Raw genomic sequence first — 11,048 nt, 5'->3', positions numbered from 1 at the left:
GTACCAGGCCCGTAAAAGTCTGCGCAGAGGTCACCGTCAGGTGGTACTGAAAAGTGAGGAAATGCTCATTTCTTTTTGTTTCATTTTGAGCAAATATAGAACCTTGTTACCCTGTCAATTTTTACCCATACACGCAAAAAAAAAAAAAAAAAACCCATAAAATAACAACTTTTCACATACTAAGAATCACCAATCAACTTTCAAATATCACATAGAATTTTTGCACTAACGTAACTATACCTATGTATTAATAAAAGCTGTTAGCTGTGGCTTTTTAAAAATCTATATTACTGTAAAATATTCAAATAAAAAACAACACTCCCACCTAGTGGATACAAGAAAACATCTGGCTTATATCACCAAAGAAAGGAACTAAAACTACAATGAATTTAAAATAAGTTTATTCTGTTTGAATACCCTCAAAATACCCCCTTGGAAAAAAAGGAACCAACAAAACGGGACACGCAGCTCCCTTTAAAGGAACGGGTAATAACACACTGTACAAAACCACCTCTGGAATCACGTGTAAATGTTACTCTGAATCTCATTTGTTGTCATCAACTTCTTCAGTATCTCTGTGCTCTGGGGAATATTCTGGAAGAAGAGAAAAAAGTTGTTAATACAGGGAGATGGAGAACTCGGTTACAAGGAACCCACCCACTCCAACCCCACAGGCTCAGGACATCAACGGAGCACCTGACCGCGACAGCGCATCTCCGTGTTCCCGCAGAGGAAACATCTAAGCATGTCCTCCCCCTGCCCCAAACCCGCTGGGGGTGCCACACGGCCTCCACACACACCGGTCCGGCCTCTCTCCCACGGGAGCTCTCTCGCCCCTGCGCCCCCAATTCCAACTCTGCCCCGCCCTCCTCAAAGGTGCCCCGAGCCTGCCCCCTTCTGCACTCCCAGCCACCCCCTGCACACCCCTCTGCACACGCCCCCCTGCACACGCCACTACCCACGGGGATCCATCCATCTCTCAGATCCAACCAAAGTGCCAGCCTCACCCCAAACGAGCCTCATCCCCTCCTCCTCTCCCTCCCTCCTTCCCCCTCCCCTGCCCTGACTGGCATCACAGTCGCCTGTGCCACTGCCCCCTCCGCCACCTGCGGGCCAAGGCTGGGCACGACAGCAGGGACAGACCAGCCACGGCCCGCACTCACCAGGCAGTGGGAAGAGCCTATGCGTTCACTACAGACACGAACCGACTATTAGTATGTGCTCTGGAAGTGGTGCTAACTAGAGAACCGCTCATGACTCCCGGTAATTTGAAATTATGCTTGGATTACATTCGTTTTCCGGTTTTATTCCTAATAATTCAACAAACGACCGGGCATCCTCCTACATGCCAGGTACATGACGGTGGGGGGGGGGGGGGTACCGAAATGGAGAAACGCGGTCCATTCCCACAGAGCTGACCACCTAGCAAGCAAACTAATTTAAGAGCTAACCCCAACAGAACGTGCCCAAAAAGGTGTCTTAACGCCAATGGCCATTCTAGAATAAAACAGGACTTGCACTGTGAACACTGTTGCAGTCTCTTCCCTGTAAGAGAGAAGTTCTTCACCAGGGTCCCTGCACTTTCAGCAAGCCCCTCGGGGACAGGAGGGGGGCGGGGTCCTCAACTACCAGCAACCACAGGCAAATTTGTGCACACGTCCCAGCGCGAACCTTCCTGGGGAAAGAGTCCACGACACACGCACCGAGAGCAGCCAGCCCCACGCAAAATTAAGTGAATCAACGTTGATAATCTGATCCCTGCTGTGCTCACGACTGCCTTCTTAAACATTACAACCTTCCAAATGAGTTAGTTACAGAAACTTCCTGAACAGTGAAACCATCTTTCTACATAGCCGCCTGGGATTTATATCCATACACTGCAAGGATCTACCATGAGAAAGTGGGAAAAAGTTCTCGAGTTACAGGAGCACATCTAAAAGAGGGTGACGGGCCCACTCAACGTGCCAGACTAGAAAGCTTTATTCGGAGAAAAAAGGATCTCTAAGTGTTGCTTGGGTTTTGCATTGGTACCAGAAATTCACACCTGTTACTAAGTTCGTGGCAACTCAGCTATTAAGTCAGTGAGTGAAAACCTTACCTTAACCAAACCTTTCAAGCTTCTGGAAGAAAGGACAGGCTTAAAAGCTCCAACTGTAATGAGGTCTAACTTCATCACGTCAGTATAGCACAAGTACAGAATCGCAGGGATTTTCCACACTTGGCAGTAACTCAGAACTATGAGTCATACAAGGGAAAAAACCATTGAAGTCTTCCACTATGTGATTTTTAAACTAAACATCTCTATACAAAAAAGGCTACTTTGAAAACCAGTTGTCTCTGTTGCCTCCCTTAATCAAAGTGTTTACTGCCATATTAAACCCCTTACAATGCATATGTTCTTTCAAAGCTAATTTATCTTCCTAAGTAATTTCTTGCGTTTATAAACAGTTTATTTTGCACTTCCTGAAAACAGAGACACATCTTAAGTAACTTCAAGATTAAAATTTTGCTGCATATAATAAATTAAAAGTAAATAATAAATACATAGTGCACAATGTAAAATACTTAGCCACTTATTCTAGTAAACCTAACATTTAACGGGGGGAAAAAACTTTTACTTATTAACAAATAGCAATCATATAACATATCAGCTACTGAAAAGTAACTGACAATCTCATTTTGACACGATGCTAGGGTATAATTAACAACAGGAGTAAAAAATAAAATATTGACAATACTACTACGATTCAGTTTCTGGAGACTTCTATGTCGACAATTAAAACATACTTTACCAACTTTGCGTGCACCAACAATTTACATCTAACACTGGCCTGCAGGATGAGTTATCACGGACCAAAAAGACACAGAGCAACTCTGAAGCCTAGCAGTTAATTAAGAACTCTGAGCTGCTCTCGCGTGGGAACTGTGTGTCTGGAAAATGTTAAAACTCACATCAAACACAGCCTACTAGCAACAACAGACATTAAAGACAAACAGCAGAACACTGGTATCAGTCATCATCAAAAACTACTTTAAAAAGACCTCCAACAGTCAAATAACCAATTCAACAATAATAAGCTGTAACGTAAATATTACAAATTTTAATACCACCTGCGGCAGGAAGATCGTGCACAATATTTGGTTGTTCTAGCAGTGAACAGCATGGAGGCTCTTTGAAATTCTCTGTTTTTAGGGCTTTCAGGAAAGGAGAATGGAGGCTGCTGGTAGATTCTGCGGTTTTATAGTCAGTAACATGTCGACACGTGAGCACAGTCACTTGCATGTTCCTCCTTGGACAAGAGCCAAAGACCTAGCAAAAGTGACCCCAAGTTAAAAGACATCTCTAATTTTGTTACGGAATAGAAACATGCCTCTAGCTGTTTACCCAACACCATTCACCGTGCCTTGCGAGGTGGAGGCGTCCACTGAAATACACAGTACGTGCTTTGCTGTCCCCTCACCTGGGCGTGATCTCGGTTCTGTCACGGTCTAGCTTGGTGATTTTCTACGTCACTTTCCTCATCTGTGAACTAAGAACGACAGTACTGCCCACCCACCTGAGGGAACTGCAACCTGTAGTAAATGGAAGTCAGGAACACACCGGCCAGAGCAGCTGCGGGGATAACCAGGACTGGCACGGAGAGTGGACCTGCCACTTGACTATGAGATCTCGACTAAGAGAGGTTATTTCTAAACACGACTTTACTTGCAAGCTACCTTCAGAATAGGAGTCTATCAGCAAAAGGAAGCGATCCCCTTTCTCTAATCCATGTACTGATGTGTTCTAGAACACTTTCTAATGAAGTTTCTAAGCTGCAAGTTGTATGCATAACAGTGCTGTATCAGTACAAATGATTAAGTTCACTATTTCGATTGTAGGCAAGTTTCAATCACTCTAGACCTTTATTTCCTCCCAAGTTTGTATTTCATGAATTTCCAAGGACCCTTCCAGCCTTTAAAATCTATGGTGATGTAAACCCAAAAAAAGCAGCTATTTTTTAAAGAAAAAAAAGGAGACTTTAGGCCACTTTGGAAAATATTTTATGAAAAGAGAATGGCTTTTCAAACAATAACAACAGAACTAAAGGTTCTATGTGTCATAAAGGATTTGTAAGCCTAATTTCATCATATCACAGATCTGTAAACAAACAAAAAATAGTTAACACAATATACATCTGTCAGCAGGTACATCCCATTTAAGATACATTACTGGGGTGCCTGGGTGGCTCAGTTGGTTGAGCACCTGACTTCGGCACGGTCATGATTTTATGGTTCATGAGTTCGAGGCCCACAATGGGCTCTGTGCTGACAGCTCAGAGGCTGGAATCTGCTTCAGATTCGGTGTCTCTCTCTGCCCCTCCCCTGCTTGCACTGTCTCTCTCAAAAATAAATTTAAAATTTTTTTAATTAAAAAAAAAGAAAAACAACATTACTCACAAGGCCTAATTTATCATCCTCCCTGTAATACCTATAGTCTGAATTCACACTTGAGCACTCTGTTAGACTATGTGTGATTATTAGGATTTTGTGGCTGACATGAACCAAACAGTAGGGGGACCCAAAGAGTGTCCCGCAGGAAAAAAAAAAAAATACTGATTAAAAAGCTTTTTAAGTCTGGAAGAGAAAAGGTGCTCTGCAGTACAAAAATAATAAAATATTTTTGACGTAACAGTCATCCTACTTAAATCAAAAAACACGAATTAACACAGCAGTTTCCTGCCCTTCTGAGATCTGAGGAAAGCTAGGGACTCTCTCCCTAGAAAAATAAATATTGGTACAAAACACAAAATCACATACAGGATCATGGGAAGGGTCAAAGACCTTCTTAAATAATTCCTCATTTAATAAAATGTATTTAATAACTTTTAATAAATGTTTCTAAGTATGCCAATCTGGTCTGAAACAGGCATACACCAAATTTCTTATTTCTAATGAATTTAATTTTAACAGCTATACAAAAATATATCTAAGATTTAAGCTGAAATGTTACTAAGATATATATGAGACCTACTTCCTTTAAAAATAATATGCAACTGGGGGCACCTGGGTGGCTCAGTTGGTTAAACATCTGACTCTTGGTTTCGGCTCAGGTCACAATCTCAGTTTGCGGGTTCGAGCCCTGCACTGGGCTCTGCGCTGACAATGCACAGCCTGGTTGGGATTCTCTCTCTCTGCCCGCTCCTCTCTTCTCTCTCTTTCAAAAATAAATTAATTGTTTAAAAATAATAATAATATGCAACTACCAGAATCATGATTATTCTCTAAAACTCCTAAATTCTTTGCTGAAAAATGATTTTCTTTTTTAATTCTTTTTAACATTTATTTATTTTTGAGAGACAGAGCATGAACGGGGAGGAGCAGAGAGTGAAGGAGACACAGAATCCCAAGCAGGCTCTAAGCTCTGAGCTGTCAGCACAGCGCCCGACGCGGGGCTCGAATCGACGAACCATGAGATCATGACCTGAGCCGAAGTCCGACGCTTAAACGACAGAGCCACCCAGGTGCCCCTGAAAAATGTTTTATTGGGCACATACTATGTGCACAATTTTCCCACAAAATGAAGCCTCAATTAATTTATCCTAATGCTAAGAAAAACGGATGTAATATCTTGGAATTTGGAGCAAGCAGCAGCTGGGTGCCAACCCCCTGAATCCAGCTCACACCCATTTCCTGCCTCCCAACTCGGGGCATCTCCAGCCAACACTGTCAGCCCTGCTGACAGTTTTCTGCCCCTGGCCATGACCCGGTTCCGTTTCTTGTCAGTAGCCTGTTTCTCTTTCGAAGGTCACAATACAGTGGATGGGAAGAATCACAAGATGCTTTAGGCTTCTATGACCCACAGTCTTCAGCACATTGCTGATTACATTTGTTAAATGAGTGTTTATTCTTCGAATTTTGTAATAGATTGCTACAATATCTTTTAGAAAAAAAAAACAACAACAAAGACTTCTCCTGTTCCAGTACTTGGCTATGTAGGTTCAAGCGTCAAAATACAGAACGCCTAAGAAACGTCACTCGGTGTGACCACAGGCCAGCCTTCACTTCTCTCTTACCTTGTCCAGCCACTGATACTGCTGGTCTTCAGCAACATAGCAGCTGCACTGACAGAGCAAGACCTGGAAAATCACATTCCAAGTATTCTGTCAGGTCAAACGACTTGTACACACACCCCAAACTATCATCATTTACATTACCATTTGAATCCTAATATAACCTTTAGACAACACGTGTCTTTCTGCACTGCTATTGGCTTACTCATTTATCTTTAAAATTTAAGAATCAAGCCACTACTGGCACTTAACACGAGAATAAGGTACGCAGCGACAGAGTGACCGCAAGAGCTCGCACCGGAGACCCTGAAGATACTACCAGTAAATGCTACCAGCATCTTCTTTACAGCACAGGCATTATCAGTCCTGTTGCCCTTCTGGGGGGTCACACACCAAGAAGACCGAATGCAAAATAAACGTAAACACTATAAAATGTAAGCATTACACAAACACTAGGAGCTATCAGGGTGAATGATAGCCTGACAGCACCTCAGCCCAAATGGCATTCTAGAACGGTTCCGGTGCCTGTGAAGATGGTATTATTTTAGAAACCAAGTTCCAAACCATATGGTCAAAATGAAGTAATCTGTAATGACCCCATGCCATAAAATGATGGATTCTTGATTATTAATACTCATGGAATGATATTATCCACTGAACTCAACAACATCCATTAAAATATTGCCAGAAATGCTGACACTTAATCACCCAAGGGAAGAACGGGGGGGGGGGGGGGGGAAACGGTGCCGGGCGAGAGGGGAAAAGACAAAGACTGGATACATAATGAACTACACTACACACGCAGGTTCTGCATAATCAAGAGAGAGCTGAGTGATAAATGGTACGACCAGACGAAGGGACAGAAATTTCTCCTACCTGACCTTCACAACCCATTCTAAAGTGAAATATTTCCAACTAAAGATCAAATCGAAAACATGCTTAGTTTCGTTATTTCCTATAAATGCTGGATGTGTATAAAAATCCTCACAAACTTAAATAGCTTTGGATTACATGTTAAAAAAAAAACACAGTTAAGTATTACAAAATCAAACTTTACATTTTAAAAGGCTAACATGTGGAACCCTTACCTTTTGAAAGAAGCCACATTCTAATATTTTAGAATTAGTGACTTCTTCCATTGTTTGGGACCCCTGCCCTGGCCCTTGTTCAAGTGTTCAGCAGCTGTGGAACGGGACTCTGTCAGACAAGCAGGTGGGGACACACGTCACCTGCCTGGCCACCTCATCTGCCTGACTCATCTCTCAAACTGCCCACTGGGCCGTGTCCTCTGAATGGACCCAAGATTAGGATTCAAATGCACAGGACACGAGGAAATTCCTTAGCATCAGCTCCAGAATGACTTTTCGGACTTAATAAATCAGGACAAATCAGGACAGGGGAGAAGCTCGATGTCCAGAGAATTGTGCTGAGAACGCATACAGCTTCCATTTGTTCAGCAAACGTTAATGGAGCTTCCAGCATGAACCAGGCATTTGCTGAACACTGGGTACGCAGCAACAAAGGACAACCCCCTGCTTTCTCAGAGTGAACACGGTTTTGCACACTTAAGAGTTGCACGCTGAGAGAATTTTGTGAATGAGCGCAAGGTCTGCATGTCTACTGTTTATGGTTTTTTCCTACCAAAGCGATCTCCGAATTTCCTAGGAACTTTATCAACACACTGTATATATCCTGTTGCTATTCACGTAAACAAGAGTGCTTACTAGCACTGCCTACAGGCAGAATTCCTCAGCCCAACAGCAGAGGTAAAGGAACACAGACTTCAAACGGACACCACATGAACAATGCTAAACAACTACTTCTGAAGCATACGAGCAATCCCCACATACCGAGGGATTCGATTTTAGATGATAAAACACACAAAAGGCATCCGTCGGGGAAAGATGTACGGTGTCCGTTGTTCTACACCATTCATTCCAGAGTTTGGCACAACCGACTTCTTCCCAGACTCCTGAATTCATAACAAATGACGACAAAAATGCTGTGAAAAACAATTCACATTGAGTTAGTGCTTGGTTCTGCAAGCTGCATTTTCTACAGTAAAGAACAGTTCCAAGTTACCCTAGAATTCTAGAGCTACAAGAGCCATTAAGACCACTGACCTTACACCACCCTTTTGCAGGAAAGGAAACTGAGGCCTCAGGAAGTTAAAGGCTACTGCCCCCAAATACAGATTAGAGGCAGGAACTGAGGACACAGGTTTACTGTCGGACTTTACCGCACACTCACAATGTACCACTTGCGGGAAAATTCCAGGCCAGGAGCATTTTACGTCAATGAGTCCGTAGTTATAGACCATGTACCTAACGATGTCCTCCAAGCACTGGGGCTACCTTACAGGGCAAGGGGTCTACTTCACTGGAGACCCCGAAGGCTCTCCCCCCAGCCTGTGAACTGGCTAAAACTACACAGGGTTGTGCACGTGCACGTGTACATTGTTCTGGACGAACTCTGCTCTGTGCTAACATTAACCTATCAGATGCAGGCATCCATGAACAGGCCTTCAAACTTGAGGGCTCAAAAACGTTAGCAACGGAACGCTCAGAATTGTGAGCGATCATAGTTACTTTTAGGGTTCTCATCGTGCTATGAAGAGCCTGTTAATTCAAACACCATGAAGAACCACTGGTGCAAGGGTTCTTGTGGTACCTTTGTGGTACCACTGGTACACGTGCCACCTCTGTTCCTCCAAGTCGGCCCCACACAGACCCAGGAGTCTAAAGAAATCTGGATACCTCAACACACTATAAACCCAGTTCCCAGAATTTACAACCTCCTGGAGCTAAGAACACTTCTTTTTTCATTTTTTTTTTTAATACTTAAAAAAATTTTTTTTAATATTTATTTATTTTTGAGACAGAGAGAGACAGAGCATGAACAGGGGAAGGTCAGAGAGAGAGGGAGACACAGAATCTGAAGCAGGCTCCAGGCTCCGAGCTGTCAGCACAGAGCCCGACTCGGGGCTCGAACTCACAAGACCATGAGATCATGACCTGAGCCATAAGGGAAGCTCAACCACTGAGCCACCCAGGAGCCCCAAGAACACTTCCTTTAAGTCTTATTGGTGTCACATGAGGAGGCATAGACTTTACTCAGATACAAAGTTACTCTGCTATGACTTTTTCTAAAAAAGTAACAGACATTTGAAATCTTTTATGCTGGAAAGCAATAAGTAACTTTGGATTTTGCTCTTTCAACAAAAGGTTCAGTCTAACATACTTCCACTCACCTACTGCATTATTTCCTATAGCAATTATGAACTTGGAGCAAGGATATTTTTCCAGCAGAGAAACTTCCAAAGATGTTTTTGTTTGTCTTCGAAAGAGCCGCACCTCCCTAACACAAGAAACAAAAAACAAAACTAAAACAACTTAAATATACTTAGCACCATATAAGGAGAAAAAGGGTACTATAAATACGTCTTATAATAGGTAACATGCAAACTCTAATTTCATAAAGAATGTAATTACAATTGAAAGGAAACAACAGGTTGGAGCAACAATAACTAAGAGATAAAACCACCTGATGCAAAACTCACGGAGAACTCCACAATGAAGATCAGGCTATCCACCTGACCCACTGACCAATCAATCAATCTTAGCATCCCTAAAAGTGGGACGACTGGGTCACAGTCGGCAACAAGAAACACCAAGCACCACTGCGGAAGCATTCTTGCCAGCAAAATATTGAACTTGCACCTGACCACGCCTCTAAAAGGAACATCCATTTACAGGAAAGGCAGGTAATGGACACACACGTTAGATCAGACAAATCCAGAGTGTGGGACACCCTACAGGACACGTCTCTCAGCACGGGTGAGAAGGGGCTGCTCTAAATGATGGGCATCTCAAGAGACAGAAAAGTCCAAAGGTAATGTGTGGACCTTGTCAGGATTTTGATTTACACAAACACACTGTGAACATCATGTTTGAGATTACTGAATAAATCTGATCATGCACGGACTATTGAATGGTAACAGGAATTATTAATTTTGTTAGGGGTTATAACAGCATATGCAAGAAAGTGCCTATATCGTTTGAGGTGCATTCTGAAAAATGTCGAGGTGAAAGGCTATGGTCACTCGGGGTGGCGGGAAATAAATGCGGCAAAATCTTCATTAAGTGCTGAATTTACATGACTGGGTAGGGATGAAGGGTCACTTTACTACTTTCTCCAACCTATGTGTGTTTGGAAATAATTGTGTTTTTAAAGAGATCATCCACCTGCTGCCGATAACCGATGCTAACGAAGAGTGGGGCGGAGGATAAAGAGGCTTCTGAGAGAGCTATCTTAAGTCCACGAACCAAACACGCGACGACCGCGGGGCCCAGCGACGGCACCGCAGCCCGGGAACACGTCACGAGTGCCCCCAAGTCCACGCAGAGGGAGGGCCCAGCGAGGCCGCGGTCTGGCTCTGCCGGCCGCGCCGAGGCCCCCCGCTGAACCCCGGGCAGGTTGTGCCGGGCGAGCCCCAGGCAGAGCGGGGCTGCGGACCGGCCGCAAGCCCCAGGGTCCTGCGCCCAGGACCTCACCTCTTCCGCGCCAGCTGCCGCCGCACCTCCCTGTCCTCGGCCGTCTCCCTCCTCTCGTCCTCCTCTTCCTCCTGGTCTTCCGTCCCGGCTCGGCACGGCGCCTTCACCACCTCTCCGAAGAACGTGGCCGCCATACCCACCCCGCCACCTTCCCAGGCTAACCGCGGCGCGCCGGCTCAGCGCATGCGCCCCGCGCCGCCACGCCCCCTGCACCGCCCCCGCGTCCCTGAACTCCGCCCTCACGCCACGCCCCCGCGCACGCGCGCCGGGTGCCTGAGGCCGCGCCAATCCCGAGCGTCTTCTCCCGCAGGTTGTGTCCGCAGCGGCACCGAGAGGCCGGATGACTGCGGGCTAGAGAGGCGAGTCGGCGGCGGGGGCGGGGCCCGCGGCGTGGGGCCTGGGCCGGTGACCGACCCGGGAGAAGCCGGCTCAGCCGCCCTTCCTT

General features: G+C 44.9%; 1 protein-coding gene across 3 annotated transcripts; it reads right to left on the bottom strand.

The window, feature by feature from the left end:
* Positions 1 to 384: 384 nt before the first annotated feature.
* Positions 385 to 10,786, bottom strand: PSMG1 (proteasome assembly chaperone 1). Of its 3 annotated transcripts, XM_040483907.1 has the most exons (7): positions 10,604 to 10,783; positions 9,301 to 9,407; positions 7,901 to 8,052; positions 6,054 to 6,116; positions 3,112 to 3,310; positions 2,099 to 2,235; positions 385 to 594 (listed from the first exon to the last, which is right to left on the bottom strand). In XM_040483907.1, the coding sequence occupies exons 1-7, from the start codon at positions 10,735 to 10,737 to the stop codon at positions 520 to 522; spliced, it is 867 nt and encodes a 288-aa protein (XP_040339841.1). In that variant the 5' UTR covers positions 10,738 to 10,783; the 3' UTR covers positions 385 to 519. The 3 variants fall into 3 exon arrangements, with proteins under 3 accessions (XP_040339841.1, XP_040339842.1, XP_040339843.1); XM_040483908.1 differs by lacking the exon at positions 6,054 to 6,116 and having other exon boundaries at positions 10,604 to 10,786; XM_040483909.1 differs by lacking the exon at positions 9,301 to 9,407 and having other exon boundaries at positions 10,604 to 10,705.
* Between the last annotated feature and the right edge of the window lie 262 nt (positions 10,787 to 11,048).

The sequence above is a fragment of the Herpailurus yagouaroundi genome, unplaced genomic scaffold (assembly GCF_014898765.1).
Source record: "Herpailurus yagouaroundi ecotype Mexico unplaced genomic scaffold, PumYag 162, whole genome shotgun sequence".
Lineage (NCBI taxonomy): Eukaryota > Metazoa > Chordata > Mammalia > Carnivora > Felidae > Herpailurus > Herpailurus yagouaroundi.
Note: the sequence above shows the minus strand (reverse complement) of the source record. Positions and strands in the feature narration are given on the sequence as shown.